Source organism: Cavia porcellus, unplaced genomic scaffold, assembly GCF_034190915.1.
Source record: "Cavia porcellus strain 051 isolate PalLab524CR breed Dunkin Hartley unplaced genomic scaffold, mCavPor4.1 scaffold_6, whole genome shotgun sequence".
NCBI classification, from domain to species: domain Eukaryota; kingdom Metazoa; phylum Chordata; class Mammalia; order Rodentia; family Caviidae; genus Cavia; species Cavia porcellus.
Genome location: NW_026947489.1, coordinates 46,961,586 through 46,980,778, shown reverse-complemented (window position 1 = coordinate 46,980,778; position 19,193 = coordinate 46,961,586). Strand labels below are relative to the sequence as shown.

General features: G+C 37.3%; 1 protein-coding gene across 8 annotated transcripts in view; it reads right to left on the bottom strand.

Annotated features, from left to right (window-relative positions):
• The window catches only part of Luc7l2 (LUC7 like 2, pre-mRNA splicing factor), an 84,402-nt gene that overhangs the window by 33,614 nt on the left and 31,595 nt on the right, over positions 1-19,193 (bottom strand). For all 8 annotated transcript variants that reach the window (XM_003475501.5, XM_003475503.5, XM_063250580.1 and 5 more), the window contains 3 exons: positions 8,150-8,248; positions 6,351-6,461; positions 2,745-2,888 (listed from right to left, as the gene is read on the bottom strand). In XM_003475501.5, coding sequence (XP_003475549.1) covers positions 2,745-2,888; positions 6,351-6,461; positions 8,150-8,248 — 354 coding nt within the window. The remainder of the gene's footprint in view (positions 1-2,744; positions 2,889-6,350; positions 6,462-8,149; positions 8,249-19,193) is intronic.

Here is a 19,193-nt window from a genome sequence, read left to right as displayed (position 1 = left end):
TTCAGTGGGAAAAGCTAGAACTCAATCTTGCGGTTACTAATATGTGTAATTCCTAACAAAATGTTCCTTTAGTCCTTTTAGAAGCTTCGAATTTCAACCATGTGTCTGTTTGAATAGGGCTATACTGCGAATGTGAGACAACAGATTTGTAAATAATGCGCGTTGCCTACCATTTGCAACCTATTCTAAGAATGCTAGGTATCAAATTGTAAAACATTTAGTTTTTAGTTATTTTTGAGGCTGGTGAAAAATATTTATGTAATGTGGGGACATTGATTCATATTAAGAAAACATACATAAATGCCTGCAGCACTTTCTTGCAGTTCAAATAAATAGATAAATATTTTGAACTAAATGAAAAATTAAAATGAAAATCCACCGAATGCAGCTACTCTAGTGCTCAGGAGAAAGTTTATTACAAAGTTTTAAGACAAACAATCTCTGCTTATACTTTACAAAGGTAGAATAAGTCAAATGAAAAGTAAACTAAAAGGAAAAAATAAAAATAGAAACCTATTAAATAAAAGAGAAAAACATTAAAATCATAAAGCTCATACTTTAAAAAAAGGAAAATAAACCAAGTAGGTATCTACCTAGATGGATCGAAAGTTTAGTGGTACAGTGTGCACTTAAACCCAAAAGCCATAGACTTAGGTTTGCAAGAGGAAAAAAAAAAAAAAGATAGCAACATTGCAGAGGTTATATAATACAGACATTAAAGAAAACATTTTAAATAATTCACAAAGAACTGTATACCTGTAAATGCAACAACTCAGAACTTTTGTAAAACCTAAATGTTCGAAAGTCATAAAAGAAAACAAAACACAAAAAAATGAGCCCAGCCAGTGGCACATGCCTCTAGTCCCAACACTTGGGAGATTGAGGCAGGATGATCATAGTGAGTTCAAGGACAGCCTGAGTTACATAATGAGACCTTGTCTCAAAAACCAAACCAAAACAAAAAACCCACCCTGAGATCTAAATAACCCTTAAAGAATTTAATTCTTTGTTTTAAAACAGGGTCTCCCTATATAGTTCAATGCACAATGGCTTTGAACTTGTGGCAGTCTTCCTGCCTCAGCCTCCTAAATGCTGAGATGACCACCATGCACCACTATGCCCAGCGAGAATTTTATTCTTAACAAAACTCTGCATGAGGACAGCTCCAGTCCTAGATGGCTTAAGGAAGATTCTAGCAAACGTTTAACAAAGAAACTACACCAATCCTACAAAAAAGAAAGTTACTTTCAAAAACAAACACTTTCCAATTAATTTTACTCAAGCATTACCCATGAATTGGGCAAAGACAAAGTCATTACATCAGTATATTATTAATAATGGCTAGGGCCAGGGATTTAGCTCAGCAGCATAAGCACCCCTATCAAGCACAAAGTCATGAGTTCAATTTCCAGTAGCAAAACAAACAAACTAAAAGAATGGCTGGAGCTGGTTGTGATGGCACAATAATCTCAGCACTATTACAAATTAGAGCCTAGCCCTGGAAACTTAGCAAGATTCTGTCTCAAAATACAAATAACTTTTTTAAAGCAGGATTGGGGATGCAGCTCAGTGGCTCAGACTGCATAAATTTCCTTCAATTCTTTTCTGTGAAAAATACCTAACATGTTTTGGGGCCTTCTCTTTCTCCAAAGGAAAAAAGGATACACTATTGAATGTAGTATGTTCTTAGTATCTTTCTACTGATACTATGAGGAACAATAAACAGCTTTTCTTTTCTCCTCCCTCGACTCAATGCTTGCCTTCTTCTCTGCTGAAAATCAGCATTAAAACAGCATAAGGAGAGATGCTGAGAACATCTTAAAATGGCTTCCCTCTATTCTGTTTCCCTCTTGGAAGAAAAGCACGGATACCAAGAAAGAGAGAAAGGAAGGAAAAGTGCAGGCACTCCAAAGCACTATGGGTAACAAGGCTTTCCTCCGCATTTGTGATCTTACCACAACTGAACCTGAGCTATTTTAACCACCAAAATACACGGGGTAAAAGGTTTAAGAAAAAAAAAAACTGCAGTAGATTGCCCAGGGTTGTGAAGAAGCATACGGAAGTAGGGGTTATAGCCTCAAGTAGCTATAGCAAACACACAGGTGATTGACTGTACAGCCAGTCCAATTTGACCTGTGAGTGGCAGTGGATATAGGCACAAAGTACAGTGGAATCCCTACTAAAGACACTGGATTTTCTAAATACCATTAGGTTGTACCAATCAAAACAGAACTTTGGGCCAGAACATTAGCTCAATGTCCTAGCAACTGCTTGGCAAGCTTGAGGTCCTAAGTTCAATTCCTAGTACCAAAAAAAAAAAAAAGACATTTTCTGTAAGATATCAGATGTTTACCTGTGCTACAAAAGAAGGATGAGACAAAGTTCCCAGGGAACCAGCAGACTATACTACTGAGGTAGCAAGACAATCAGGAATGCTACAATGGCAGTTGCACAGGGGTCCATCCAAGTCAGTGGGAGACAGGGTGTCACAGTTACTAAGAATATGCAGAATGTGTGTCTTCCACATATGGAACTATCATATTTGAGTGGCTGGCTTAATTACATTTACCAGTTTTTTCCAACAGATCAATGACTCCAAATTTCAAAAAAACAACTAATTCCGAAACAAAATCTGACTGCATGACATAGATCACTTGAATATTTTAAATTGGTTTAAATTTCCTTTAATAACTTTCAGCTATTTCCAAATATATGTTCTTTAAGAATTACAGACATGAATTTACCTCTGCTTCTCTTTTCTTTGCCCGTGCTTTCTCTACTTCATCCATGACTTTCTGGGATTCTTCCACATTCCCTTCAGCTCCTAGTTGCTCCACCTTGGCTAATAATTTTCCAATCTCTTCATTTAATTCATGAACACGTTCTGCCTAGTAAGAAATAAAAGATCATTAATAGAAGATCATTAACAGAATGAATACTGAACTTCAAAGTATTTTAGAAATGCTTAGAAAAGGTCTGTTATCTAAGGCAATATGAATACAAATAATGCTTTGCAGTATATCTTCAACTGCAGAATAAAAGATAATAGGAAGAGGGATGTATACTTTATGAAGATGGGTTAGGGTCTGGGGTCGGGGGGAAGAGGAAGGCAGCAAGTACAAGAGGGAATAAAAATGATTCTGGTATAACATGTCTATGCACCAACTCCCCAAGAAGAACGTATTATTACGTATCAAATTATTACGTATCAAAAACATAAATACATATACATAAAAGCAAAGAAACTAGTGAAACACTGGAATTTTTTTTCTTTTTCAGACATGGCTTATTACACAGCTGTTTAGACTAGCCTTGTATTCACATTTTAGCCCAGGCTGGCCTCAAACTCACAGGGAATCTTTCTGGCTCTCCTTTCCGACTGCTGATATTACAGACATGCACTGCCACACCCAGCCTATACCAGGAAGTTTTGAACCTACCTACTTTCACCTCTAAGATCAATGATACTAGATCTCAAGGTAACTTCTGCTGTCCAGCCTCTCCTTACATGTATTTCCAAGTGTAAAACACCTTTTCTTCCATAATTTGTCCCTCTGCGCTTTCCCAAAGTGCTACTTAATTGTTCTTTCACTTCATAACACAATCTGTACTATATGCAGTTTCCCAGACTTGCCCTGATGTTTTTTGCCTGAAACCTTACACATAGTTCCTGGGACATTGCCCGTTACCACCTGCCTTCCCTGCCTGACTACTCAGTATTCACTGATTCAACAAGATCTAAATGAAGTCTCTTTTTCAGAAGCATCCCTGAACAATCACCAGATCTCATCTTTATTTAAACACACAAATAGAGTAATGATGGTGCCCTTCTCTTTTTATCTTTTTAGACGATGGCTTGTACACATGGCATACTTTATTTTTCTCTCATCTTTGGATCTCCAGTGACCAAAAAATAGCACGGTGCTCAATTATAGGCTAGAGAAATAAACTGGTAGAAACACAGCCTAAGAGTCCCATAGACATGGATTATTGCTGAACCAGTTACTAATTATGTAATTCTGTCCACTTAGTTAAACCCAAATATATTTGGTCACCTAAAAAGCACAGATAAAACCTACCTCACAGTCATGAGAAAACATGCTTTAGATACACAGCTTTAGATGGACATGCTTTAGATGGACAGCAGCAGTCTCAGGACACTAGCAAAGTAGCCTGCTTGCTAAAAACAACTTTTCTCAAAAAAAAGAAACTATTTCCTTTTGTACATACATATGTAAATGCTGTTGTACTTGGCATAACTGATGCCATATTATGCCTTCTATTTGACTTGCACCCCTGTATTTGACCCAGAAGAATGAAAAATTACTCAGGGTACAATTCCCATGAGAAAAGCAGAATAAGCTGCACCCAAAAGACAGAAAAGTTAACCTGCTCAACAAAGAAGCAGGATACAAGAGTCAACCGAAATTAATGTACTATTCCAGCTAAACTGTTTCCAACAGGATGTCTTGCTTTGTGGTCTTCTGCTTTAAATGCCGTTACCCTCCAGTTTGGGGCCACCCGTTTTGATCGTGAAACAGGTCTAAGGGCTGTCACTGAGCTCAGCTAATAAAATTCCAAAATTTATCAATTTGGCTGCTTGGATTCCTATATGGTTTATGAACGTACTTCAAATACCATATCTCACTGCTGTCATCTGAACTTTACTTAGAGATTTCCTTTTGCACTTTCCTAAATACACTAGATTATAACAAATGGTACAGAACCACATTATAAACCAGAAAGTCATAAGCCAACCAAATTCAATATATAGAACTTTGTTTAGATTAGGATTACAAAAATTAGCTCTATGTAAGAAAATGAACATATCTGCCTAATAGTATTTAAAAATACTGTTTTTGGGAGGCTAAGGCAGGATTCTTGCAAGTTCAAGACCAGCCTGGGCTAAAAAGTGAGCCTAAGACCTGCCTGAACCGCATAGTGACACCCTGTTTCAAAAAAAAAAAAAATATGCAAAGAACAGCTGGGAATTTAGCTCAGCAGCATAAGCACTTGCCTGGCAAGTGCAAGGTTGTGAGTTCAATCTCTGGTACAAAGAAAGAAAAGAAAAAAAAAAAAAAGCTAAAATGCTAAACACTCAAAACTCAACATTTAAAAAGCCAACAAAGCAATTAGAGAATGGGCAAAAGATCTAAAGGAGACATGTCACTGAAGAGGACATATGGATAGCAAATATATATGTGAAAAAGCATCCTACTTCATTAGTCATGGGGGAAATGCAAATTGAAACCACAATAGGACATCACTATAGGGCTATCAGGCAGATAAAAACTGAAACATAGTTGCCATCCAAAGCTGGGACAAACGTGGGGAAACGATCACCTACACATTGCTGGTAGGAATGTAAAATGAGTCACTTAAACACTGGCAGTTGCTTTCAAAACTAAAAACAGATTTATATTACAACATAGCCATTGCACTCTTGGGTATTTATTCTAAAAAAATGAAAACATATGTCAGTATAATAATCTGCTTGGCATGGTGGCACATGCCTGTAATTCTAAAACTCAGCAGGATGAGGCAGGAGGATTGCTGCCAATTTGAGGCCAGCCTGGGCTATGAAGTGAGTTCAAGGCCAGCCTGAATTGCATAGTGAAACCATGTCTCAAAAAGAAAAACACAAACATGGAAACAAAATACAAAAATCTATATATAAATGGTTACTGCACTTTTGTTATTACCCATTAAGTAGAAAACAAGCCAAATGTTCTCCAATATGCTAATGTGTGAACTGTGCTATCTCTAACACCGTGGTATTCTACTTGGAAATAAAAATGAACTTCTATAACATATAACTTGGATGAACTTCAAGGCAATAGTGGTTTTTCAAAACAGCAATCTCAGGGCCAGGGATGTAGATCAGCAGCATAAGCACCTGCCTGGAAAGGTTGGAGGTCATGAGTTCAATCCCTGGTAACAAAAATAAAAATTGCCACCAATCTCAAAAGGATAATGTGCACTTATACTACATAGCATTCACAAAATAATTACAGAGATGAAGAAGAGATTAGTGACTTCCAAGTTGTCTTACATGTTAATGTTGGGGTAGTGAACTGCAAGTATACACGGAATTCCTTATAATGTCTTTGGAATCTCCAGCAATCTATTTCAAAATAAAAAGTTAAACAGAAGTGGTGAGTTGAAATATTTTGGATGGACATGGGTGGTACATTGCTGTAATCCTGGCACTCAATAGGCTGAGGCAGGTTTGCCATGAATTTGAAACCACATAGAGAGTTCAAGATCAGCCTAAACTAAATAGTGAGACCCTTTCTCAAAAAAACAAACAAAACACAAGAAAATAATTTTGTCCTAATGGAGATTCTTACCTTTGCAGCCACTTCAGCACTAATCTCTTCTTGAGTTTCTGCTAATCTTTTCTTAGCTACTTCTGTTCTTCGATCACAATCTGCAATAAATGATTGCAGATGATCCATAGCCTACAAGATTTAAATAAAATAATTACCACCAAAATGTCAACTTTATTCTGAAATATCTTTATTCAGGATTGGGGATGGTGGTACACATCTGTAATCCCAGCACTCTAGACACAAGAGCAGGGAGATGAAATTTATTTTATTTTATTTTATCTTTTTGTCTTTTTCCTTTTTATCGGTGGGGGGGGGGGTCTAATTTAAGAGCCCAGCTTAGGCAATTTAACAGACCATCTGAGAATTAAAAACAAAACAAAAAAAAGGAGTAGGGATGTAGCACCTAAATTCAGTCTCCAATACCACCAAAGAATAAACCTTTATTCAGAAACTATGCTTTAACTGGACATGGTGGCACACAACTTTTAAATGCTCACATTAGGGAGGCTGAGGCAGGAGGATCACCTCTTGAGTTAAAGGCCAACCTGGACTACACAGTGAGACCTTATCTCAAAAAAAAAAAAAAAAAAAAAAACACCCACCCCAACAACTACACTTTGGATTTTTTTTTTTTTTTTTGCTTTTATGGGTAGTTGGTTTGGTTTTTGTTTGTTGAGGTCTTTCTATGTAATCCAGGATGTACAAACTCATGGCTATCCTCCTGCCTCAGCTAGGATTACAGGTATATGTCACCACACCCATTTGATACTTTTATCTGTAATGACTCAGAAGACAGCTATTTATTTTCTATTTTTATCAAATTCATGTCAAGTTTATCTTTTCATTATATCACAACAGAAATCTATTTAAACATCCTCTTGTAAATGTAAACATAGCCCCTCAATGGACTAATTACATTGTGGTAGGTTAACTAAGTAACTATGTAAAAACTAACAGAGAATTAGAATACAATTTCAATACTTAAGTAGAATACATACAAGTTGGGTAAAGAATTTAAATGTGTAATATGAAGCCAAATCTAGTACACTGAGGGGCAAAGGCAGGAGGATCACCTTCAATTCAAGGCCAGCCTAAGATACACAGTGAGTTCAAGACCAGCCTGAACTACATAGCTAAACCCCTTCCAAAAGGTTGGAGATTTTGTTCTGATATAAAAAAATTAAAATGTTAGGGGATGTTCCTCAGGGCAAAGGCCCTAGACTCAATATCCAGTACTGGGTCGGAAACTCAGAGTCTCATATTTTACAGTATATTGACAAAAAAAAAAAACACTACAAGATCTCACTGGAGTACCAATCTTCATATACCCACAAAGAGAATAATTTGCTAAGAAATTTTCCTATTATGAGATATTGTTACAGTGTGTGTCTAGATGTGGCTTTTTAAACTCAACAGGCTTTATAAAACGTGGCTGGATTGAGAGTATATGATGCTGTGATTAGTCAAATGCTAGGATCAAGGGCACTAGAATTAAGGGTGTGAGTGCTATACACCATAAGTAGACTAGATAAAATAAAAGGAGCAGAAAGACACTGTTAAGGTCCCTTGCTTTTTTTGTTGCTTTCTGCCAGCCATACCATGGATTGTTTCTCTTCTGCCACACCACCCTGCCTTGGAGCCAGCTAAGTGTGGACTGAAACCTCTACAAACTGTTGAGTGAAATAAACCTTTACTCCTTTAACATTAGGTGCTGGGTATTCTGTCTCAGCAACAAGAAAAGTAAGGCAGATACTAACACATCTTAAAAATACTTTAAATCAAAAGACAGTATCATCCATTAAAACAAAAATACATACATCAAGTTCGAAGAAAAAATCCTGTTCTTTGGATGCAATTTCATAATCTGCTCTTAAAGCCAGGTCATGAACCTTCAGACATTCTCCAAGATCCATTCTCTGGGTAAGAAAACAAAAGACATTACTGTCACAAAAAACATTTTTAAAAATTTATTAACCATCAGAGCTGTCTTCAGAATACATGTTAAGACATACAGATGTTTAGGAACAGCAGTCAGTTTTATACTTAAGAGCAAATGGGAAAGGAAAAGCTTTTCAAAATATGGAAAAGCTTCTAGCTTCTGTATCACAACATAATACACAACACAGAAAGATAAATACAGTTTATCAGTCAGACCCAGTATAAGTTCCCAAAGAGCAAGTGTCTATCAAAGAAATAAAACACTCATGCAAAACCTAGCATCGTTCTATTTAGAATCTCCAATTAGGCATCATTTATCAAACCAGACTTTTCTCACATCTGAAACAAAATCAAATTCCTAAATATCCATTACTGTCTGTATGTGGCAAGGGACCAGATCTTTCAAGAAATCTTTTCAGAGGAAAAACACATGCAAAGGTGATTACATATATAAGGATCAATGTAAAGATGTTCCAACTGGAGGTATGTACCTCCAACTCCTGGAATTTCTATCTCTGGCAGGTTAGTGAAAAAGAACAAAAAGCCAAAACAGTACAGTCAATATTCTTTTCATTTGTTATAAGCTATCAATAAAATGAATGTACAACAAAAAAGGACATTCCTTCACTTAACACCTAAGTAACTACTTAAGGAAACAGTGTTAAGTGACAGTTTCTGGTTTCATGAAGCCTGCATTTTTAAATGAACTTAATTGGTACACTTTAAATATACATAATGATCATATGTATAATAGGGAATTTGGACCTTCACATGATACATGTTTATTCCCCTTTTTTCCCCAACTCTCTCCAATCCCTTCAATCTCTTTTCCCCTCCTTTTTTAAAAACCTTTTTTTCTATTTTGGAGCCTGCATTCTTAAAAGACAGACAAATAATAAATCCCAGCACTCTGGAGGCTGAGGTAAGAGAACCATTGCCAGTATGAGGCCAGCCTGGGCTACAGAATGAGTTCAAGATCAGTTTGAACTCAATTGAAAAAAAAGGCGGGGGGCTGGGGATTTAGCTCAGCAGCATTAGCACCTGCCTTGCAAGCAGGCGGTCATGAGTTCGATACCCAGTACCGATTAAAAAAAAAAACTGATTTAAACAAAGATCAAAAAAGAAAATCGATAAAAAAAAAAGATCAGTCTGAACTACATAGCAAGACCCTGTGTCACAATATAAAAATTCTGAACAATTAACAGACCAGACAGAAATAAGTCTACTTCTTCTAATTTTTAAAATATGTATTATGAGCTAAGTGAGAAATCCCCGCTAAAGGCAAGGTTCATTCGGTATTTGTGAGACAGGGTCTTCCTGTGTAGTTCAGCCTGCTTTGTATATTATATAGTACAGATAGACTGGTCTCAAACTTGAAGCAATCCTTCCTTCCAGTGCTGAGAACACAGGTGTGCACCACATTTAGCTTTATTGAAGGTTAGTTTTAAAAATAAACTCCTGAGCTAGGGATTTAGCTCGGCAGCATAAGTGCCTGCCTTGCAAGCACACAGTTGTGAGTTCAATTCCCAGTACCAAAAAAAAAAAAAAAAAAACAGTTCATATATATATACTCCTAATTGGTCATGGTGGCACATGCCTTTAATCTCTAATCTCAGCAATGAGGAGGCTGAAGTAGGAGGACTATTGCAATTTTGAGGCCAGCTTGGGCTACACAGTGAGTTCAGATCAGTTTGAATTACACAGCAATACCTTGTCAAAACAAACAAAAAATAATAAAAATAAATGCAGCTGGTGACATAGCTCAGCATCAAAGAGCCTGCCTGACAAGCTCAAGATCCTGAGTTCAATCCCTGGTACCCAGAAAAATAAAAAGTAAAATTAAATTAACATAAACCTTTGCCCTCCAAATAACATATTTAGTGTGGCAACACATTTCAAAGGAAGTATGAATAAATTGGATCAAACGTCTCAACCATGTATCAGAGGTGGTCAGGGACATGCAAATCAAATCTACAAAGATTCCATCTTATTCCAGTCAAAAATAGCTGAAATCCACATCCAACAGCACATACATAAACTGAAATTGGAAAGGATGGCTATCATCAAGAATACAAAAACCAGGCCTGAGACAGAAGAATCCCTCAGTTCAAGGACAGCCAAACAAATAGCAAGACCCTGTCTCATAAAACCAAATACATACATACACACATAGACATAAATAAAATGATAATAAAAAATATGAAAAGTACATGCAGATGAGGACATGGAGGAAAAAGGAATGCTTTTACACTGCTGGTTGGAATGTAAATTGCCACTACGGAAATCAATAGGAAGGTTCCTCAAAAACTGAAGCTAGATCTACTATTTGATCCAGCTATACCACTCCTTGGTACACACATCTGAAGGAGTTAAAAGTCAGCATACTGTAGGGAAACTTCACACCCATCTTATACAACATACAATGTACAACACCACACAGCATGCTATACAACAGCCAGGATATGGAGCCAGCCTAGGTGCCCATTAGAGGAATACACAAAGAAAATGTGATATATGTATACATAAAATGGAGTATTTAGCAAAAAAAAAAAAAAAAAAGGACAAAATTTTGTAATGTATAGAAAAACCCAAGAATCACAAGTTAGTCAGGAGGCAAGTGTAGTGGAATTGCATGTCTGTAATTCCAACACTTAGGAGGCTAAAGCAGGTCACCCAGCATTCAAGGCCAAAATAGCCAACATAGCAAGACCTTGTTGCAAAAAAACCCAATGAATGAATGAAAGAAAAGACAAACCAGTCAAAATGACAAGTGTTAGGCAACCATTCCCCATGTCTTTCAGGAGCCATTACTACTCTTGAGTATCTTTTTAAAAAACAAGTATTACATGTTCTCCCTAATATGTGGAATCTAAAAAGACAAAGGAAGGGAACGGGAGGTTGTAATGTGCAGATGAGTAGGAACAAAGCACACTATACCCTCTGAACTACCTCTTAAAAAATATGAGCCCATGTGAGAAGATGTAATAGGAGGGTATGGGTGGATAACTGAGGTATTTAATCAGCATGTACAAATCTCCAGAATGAAGCCCATTGTTCTGAATAACCTATATGCATGGATTTTTAAAAATGGGGAAAAAAGAAATAGTTTAAAAAAAAAAAAAAAAAGTCCAATGGCCAGGGATTTAGCTCAGTGGCCTAAGTGCCTGCATGGCAAGTGCTAGGTCATGAGTTCAATCCCTGGTACAAAAAAAAAAAAAGCCCAAGGTGATTAGATAAAAGTGAAAAATCAAGATGTGAAATCAAATATCCATCAAACGATATTTGAAAAACTTCTCATTAACAAGCAGAAATAAATCTGTTTTATTATGGTTCCAGCTGGGGATTTAGATCAGCGGCATAAGTGCCTGCCTTGCAAGCACATGGTTGTGAGTTCGATTCCCAGTACCAATAAGAAAAAAAAAAGGTTATCATTATGGTTCCAAAGGACACCAAAGAGCTGGGGTAACTCTTTCAATGCTAAAAGAAAAGTTCTAAATTATTAAAGCCTTTCAAAGAAAGATGGAACACAGTTTCTAGTTATTGAGTTCCCAGATAATGTGCTCAAATACAGCTTTGCCAATCAATAATTTAGGATACTGAGAAAATTCAATCTGGTACCTTGTACTTTTCCTTCTACTTCAGATTTTATGATTAATGTTAATAAGCAGTATTTCTCTATAAAACTATTTTTAAAAAAAATTTTTTTGAGACAAGGTCTCTCCATGCAGTGCAGGCCGGTCTTGAGATTGCTTTGTAGCCCAGGCTGGTCTCAAACTCACAACGATCCTCCTGCCTCAGCCTCCCAAGTGCTGGATTACAGGCATGAGATACCAGGCCCAGTTTATAAAACTATTTTATACTATTTTCTTAATTATGTACAGAAATTAACAGAAAAGTACAACTAATGCCTCTGAAGTTTCCCTGTAAGAAATAAGGCAGATGCTGGGCATGGTGGCACATGCTTGTAATCCCAGTTATTTGGGAGGCTGAGGCAGGAGTATAGCTGCCAGTTCAAAACCAGTCTGGCCTACAAAGTGAGACCCCATCTTAAAACAAAGAAATAAAGGCACACATACAAGTTCAATACTGCATGGTTTCTCTTACATGAGAAACAATATACCTGGGCATGGTGGTACATGCCTATAATCCCAGCATTCTGGAGGGTGAGGGAGGAGAATTACCATGAGTTCTCAGCCACCCCAGGTTTTGTATCTGAGCTCACGGCCAGCCTGCATTACACAGTGAGACTGTGGCTCAAAACACACTCCTTCCCCAAAAAGAAAAACAGTATGTATGTGCAAATAAAGGGCAAACTAGGAGAGAAATAAGAAGTAGGGAGAAGCTCATACACTTCTCCAACTTACATGTTCTGTTGTTTTAAAAATATGAAAATACACGTTACTTTCTTTTACTTATACTAGTAGTTCACCTTACTTCACTGAAAATAAAATTTGTGTTATGTTTCTTTTTTGTAAAAATCTTCCTGATTTATGTCTTGTACTAAGTAATTTGAAGATAATGACACAGTATAGTAACATTTGTTTCTGCTTTTGTTTTTGAGACAGGGTCTTAGTATGTAGTTGAGGCTGGCTTTGAACTCACTGTGTAGCCCCAGGATGGCCTCAAATTTGCCTTGATCCTCCTGCCTTAGCCTTCTGAGTGCTGGGACTACAGGTATGTGCCACCATGCACAGCTATAATAACTACTGCTGTTCTTTTATTTGGTTATGAAATTGGTTTCATAAGAAATGAATTTGGTTTGAATGAATTTGGTTATGAATTTGGTTTCATAAGAAATTCCATTAAAACTAGACCTTTATCTTTTACCATGGACTAAACTAAATTTGAAATGGATCAAAGATTTAAACATTAAATCTTCTAGAAGATAGAATAGTAGAACTCTCAAAGACACTGGTGTAGGCAAAGACTATGAACAAAATCCTGATTGATCACACAGGCACTATCACAAAGAATCAACAACTGGGATTTCATCGTATTAAAAAGTTTTTGCTTAGTAAAAGAAACACTAACAAAAGTGGCAAGACAATCCAGAGTAGAAAAGAATTTTTGCCAACTGTTCCTCAGACAAAGAATTACTATCTAGAGTACGCAGAGAACTTAAAGCAATCAAGACTGCCGCAATTTAAAGATCCTGTCCAAAAATGGGCATCTGAAATGAATACACTCTTGAATGAAGAAATTTATATAGCCAATAAATATATGAAAAAATGTTCAACATCATTGGTCATTCACAAATAATAGCTATTATCAAGAAATCTACCAATAACAAATGCTGGCAGGACTCGGGGAGAAAAGAATGCTTTTCTACTGTGGATGGGAGGCTAGACTGGCACAACTACTATGGCAATCAGTGTGGAGATTCCTCAAAAAACCATGACTAAACGTTCCATTTGACCAGGCAGTTTTCTTCCTTGTATCTTCCCAAAAGAATTAAAAGTATCATAACAGCAATATATGCACACTCATGTTTACAACCACAGTTTGTAATAGCTAAGTCTTGCAAACAGCCCAAATACCCAACAACTGGTGAATAAAGATGTAGGGTTTTTTATACAATGGAATAGTAGCCAGCCATAAAGGGTAAGTCTGAGACATTTCTAAGTAATTGGATATACCTTGACACCATACTCTTTTTTTTTTTTTAACACTTTTTTTTTTCTTTTTATCGGTACTGGGGATCAAACTCACGACTGCCTGCTTGCTAGGCAGGTGCTTATGCCACTGAGCTAACTCCCCAGCCCCAACACCATACTCTTGACATAAATCAAGACATGGGTGTAAATACTACATTGTTCTCTAGTGTGAGTAAATGAAAATGTAAATAAGGACCTAAATGTGTAATAGGTATTGTGAAATAGGAAGAAAATATTCAAATCAAAAGGGGAACAGGAAGGGAAGGGGGAAAGGGAAGAAGGGAAAAGTAAAAACAAACAAGAAAAGAAGGAAAAATGGAAACAAAACTTTTATAAATGAAGAGGGGAGGAGGGATTGAGGCGAGGGCGGGGAGTAGGTAAAAAAAAGAAAACAAGTTAAATCATGTACAGGTACAAATTCTCTGTGAGGAATGTGGTCATTATATATACCTAAAATGTACCAATAAAATCTGATTAAAAAAAAAAAAAAACAAAAACAGGACATAAAAAGCCATTAAAAAGCTCAGTAGCACAGTGCCTGCTTGGCAAGTACAAGGTCTTGAGTTTGATTCCTGGTATCAAAAAAGGGGAGAAAATGTTCTTACTGCCCTAAATGTTTTAGAACAATATGCTGAGCATGCTGAGATTTTTTTTCCAGGCCCCAGTACTTACTCCCAGTCATATTCTGTAATTTAACAAACAGAAGAGTTTTCCAGAGACAGTAAATAGCAACTGAAGTTTCTAAAAGATGCAGAAATTCCAAGCTGCTCATTAAGCAACATTTGTTAAGAAATAGTAGAAAAAAATTTAAATACTAGATGCCTGTAATCTCAGCACTTGAGAGGCTGAAGCAGGCGGATTGTGGTAAATTCAAGGCCAGCCTGGGCTACAAAGTGAGATCCTATCTCAGAAACATTAAAAAACAAAACAAAAAAAACTTGAACCCTTTTTTCACCACTTTGAAGAGTGAACTCAGCCTTCACACTAATCTATATTACTAGCCAACCAGTTGCCTATTCAATTGTTTATTCGTTTGTTCATTCATTCATTCAAGACAGATTTCCCTAATTCTGTAAATTGCCCAGGCTGGGCTCAAACTTGTGATCTCTCTGCCTCAGCCTTCTGGAGTGCTGGAATTATAGGAGTATGCCACCAGGCCCAACTTTAGTGTGCAGGGTCAGGAAATACTAACCAAACTAGTTTCATTCTCATTCTCTGTACAGAAAAAAAATGACTTAAGAGTCCTTACTACAAAACCTGATTAGATGGATTCCTAGACTACCATCTCTTCCACTTTACCATTCTTGTTCCAATGAGTTCAGTACTTAGTATTTTATAATCATCACGCGTAATACTGTACCTGGAAAAAAGCTCTCTGTACTGTACATGTCTAAAGCTGTCTTTTTATCAGTTTTCTTATCTCTATCCCATAACTACGCGTCCAACCGGTTCTCAATAAAAACTTTGAAGTAACACAAACTGCCTGTGTTTTGCCTGAACACTTCTGTCGCTGACAGAAACCTCAAGACACTTCTCTCCCCAACTTAAATTTACATCATACAACTAGCCAAAGGAAAGGCAACTGTGTAGTTTAAGAACAAAGGCTAGCACCCGCCAGGGATACAGCACTTGCCTACTATGCACATGACCCTAGGTCCGACACCTAGGACTACACGAAACAAATAAGAGAACCAATTATACCATTACAGTCAGGGTTGAGTAAGTAACAGAGTTGGAAGATCTTGAGGTGGAAAATGGGCAGGTAGGAACAAGAAACTTCACTGAAATGTCAGCTCCACAAGGGGAGCACTGGTTGTTTTAGGCATCACATACCTACAGCTGATACACAGGAATCCTTAATAAGCATTCTATTGAATGAACAAGACTGGAGGCTAGGAGCCTCTCCTTTGAGTCTCTTCTTTGCTTAGACTCCATTCCTTCCTATGTGCTTAAACCTCTTTTGTTTTCCTCTCTTCCAATAGACAGAATACTTGAGCTCTATCCTGAGCTCTCACAACTTTAGTCTTGTTTAACAGAGGCATCTGGGAACCAAAACCCTAGTAGCAAAGGCTTCAATGGAGAAGGCATTTTTGCTTGGAATGTCATAGTATGTGGAGCAACGTCGATTTTTAGAATTTTAGATACCAGCCATCTACAATCATTGGTCCATGCTATCATGACTTAGCATCTACTCTGGTAACAAAGACGAGTATTTAAAATTTAATAATTTAACAAAACAAAACAAAGAAACCCAACCACTACCTGCCATTAAAAGTGAGTGCAAACCCAGCATGGTGGTGCACACTTGTAATCCCAGCACTTAGGAGGCTGAAGCAGGAGGATCGTTGCAAGTTCAAGGCCAGCCTGGGCTACAAAGTAAGCTCAAAGCCAGCCTGACCTGCACAGCAAGACCCTGTCTCAAAAAGAAAAAACAAAACGAAATGAAACAAAACAAAAGTGAGTACACAGGAACGCATGACTCAGTTAACATTCTCCATTATCCTAAGTGACCTATATATTAAAAGCCACTGCAAACAGAATCATGACAGAACCATGCTGACCTCACAAAGTAACCAGAGCCTCTAACCTTTTTCCTGTCATTCTGACTCTGATCACAGCTCGATACTGTATTTCAATGCTTCCAACACCACATGGGAACATTTGCTCCAGCCACCGATTCACTTTTCAATTAAGTGAAACTGAACAAAATATTTTATATTTACTCCAATTTAAAATGATTATTTGTGGGCCAGGGATATAGCTCTGTGGCACAGCGCCTGCCTGGTAAATACAAGGTCCTGAGTTCAATTCCTGGTACCAAAACATAACAACACAATTTATGATAAAAGCCATAGGAAGAGTTTCAGGTTCTAAAATTTAACAAGTAATTTACTTCATAGTTACATTCTTTCTGAAAGTTTATTCCTTTTTGTTGTTGCCTCTAACACAGAATCCTATTGCATAGTCCAGGATGGCCTTGAACTTAGAGATCCTCTTGCCTAAGCCTCCCAAAGGCTGGGATTACAGAGGTGTGCTACAATTCAGCTTTCCAGAGGCTTTTTTTTTTTTTTTTTTTTTTTTTGGTCTTTTTCATTTTTATCGGTACCAGGGATCGAACTCACGACTGCCTGCTTGCAAGGCAGGTGCTTATGCCACTGAGCTAAACCTCCAACCCCCAGAGGCTATTCTTGTACTCCATTTTAATTAACAGGCACTTGGGGTGGGGATTTAGCTCAGTGGCATAAGCACCTGCCTGGCAAGTGCAAGGTCATTAGTTCAATCCCTTGCACAAAAAACAAAACAAAACAAAACAAAACAAAAAACCAGTATTCAATTAACAGGCATTTTTAGGACAGTAGTGAAAAAAATAATGCTAATTTTCAATTTAATAGTTTCAATTCTACTCCTCCATGAGCTAGTTGTTGTTTTTATTTTGAGACTGGGTTTCACTATGTAGTCCAGGCTGGCCTCAAACTCATAACAATTCTCCAGCTCATCCGCCTAAGTACTGGAATTAGAGGTGTACACCATCATGCTCAGTCTCCGTGAACTCTTCCCCATAGCAGTCCATTCTATTTTTCTGTTTAACAAAGTTGGTTCTGTTAAGTGCTTTTTTATTGTTTTACTTTTGAATTTCTGAAAGTGAATGATCTTAAGCCTCATTAGAAAAACAATCTATTTCTTAGTTTTCTCTCCTATAGAGTACACAGGCTTTGCATAACCCATAAATATTAAACTGATTAACTAGAAATTCTAGAAACTTAACGCAGTGAATACACAAACGACAAACGGACAATAAAATTTAATATTTTTCTTATGAAGGAAAGAAATTTTTAAGCAACTCCCAGCAGCAGTTTGATTGAACTACAAATTAGCCACACAAGGACAAATTATGTAGCCATCAAAGTGATGTTTCTTTTGTACTTCAGAGGGTATAAAATTATTTTTAAAATCTTAACTAGGGGGGAAAAAAGAGGCCAATTCATGGTGGTGCACACCTGTAATCCCAGTACTCAGGAGGCTGAGGCAGGAGGATCCCTTGAGTTTGATGCCAACCTCGTCTACATAGTGAGATCAAGGTCATTCTGAAGTACATATAGAGATCCTGTCTCAAAAACAAACAGCTGTAGCAACAATTTTTTTAAAAAACCTACGGAAAAATAAAGTGGCAGAGACCTACAACACGTGACTGAAACAGCCATATTTAATTTTTTTTTTTTTTTTTATTGTTACAGTAAAAGGAACACTGCTGGGGCTGGAGATTTAGCTCAGCGGCATAAGCGTCTGCCTTGCAAGCAGGCAGTCGTGAGTTCGATCCCTGGTACCAATAAAAAGGAAAAAGACAAAAAAAAAAAAAAAAAAAAAAAGGAACACTGCCATTAATCCCTCTGAAACATGCTCCCCTCACTTCAAACACACTCATCTCACCATTCTTGGCATTTTGTAAAGCAGTTCTGCAAGTCCTCCTGCATGTCTAAAATTGCACAGGCACACTGCCATGTCCATAATCAATTGAAAACATTTACCCTATATAGTCATTTTGACTTTGAGGAAAATCCAGAAGCTACATAGTGCTAGATATGGTGCAAAAGGTGAGTGAGGACACCAGATTTTGTTTGTCTTGTTTTGTTAGGACAGGGTGTCTCTACGTAGTCCGAGCTGGCCTTGTTACATAGCTGAGGGTGGCCTTGAACTCTTGTGAACTCCTGGTGATCCCACTGCTTTAGACTCCTGACAACTGGAATTACAGGCATGCACTACCATGCTCAGCCAAAACGTTTTTACGAACCTGCATTTCTACTTGATGGTGGTAGGCAGCAGCATTCAGTGCTTTTTTTTATCACACCTCATAAAGATATTAAAAAAGGTTTGCCAGAACTGCTTCAGAAAATGGCAACAAACTAGGTATGCAGGTGCGTGCCTGTAATCCCAGCACTCCAGAGACTGAGCAAGACAATCATCAGGAGTTCATGGCCAACCTGGACTACATAGGGAGACACTGTCTCTAAAACACAAACAAACAAACAAATGAACCAGAAAATGGCAACAAAGAATAAGCTTTCAAAGGTGAAGGGGAGCATTCTGAAATTCATGGCAATGTATTTTTAGTGTAATACACTTTTAAAATTTAAAGCCACTATATATTTTGATCTCCCCTTGTACAACAAAATGCCATTTAAAGTCACTATATATTTTGATCTCCCCTTGTACAACAAAATGCCATTTAAAGTCACTATATATTTTGATCTCCCCTTGTATAACAAAATGC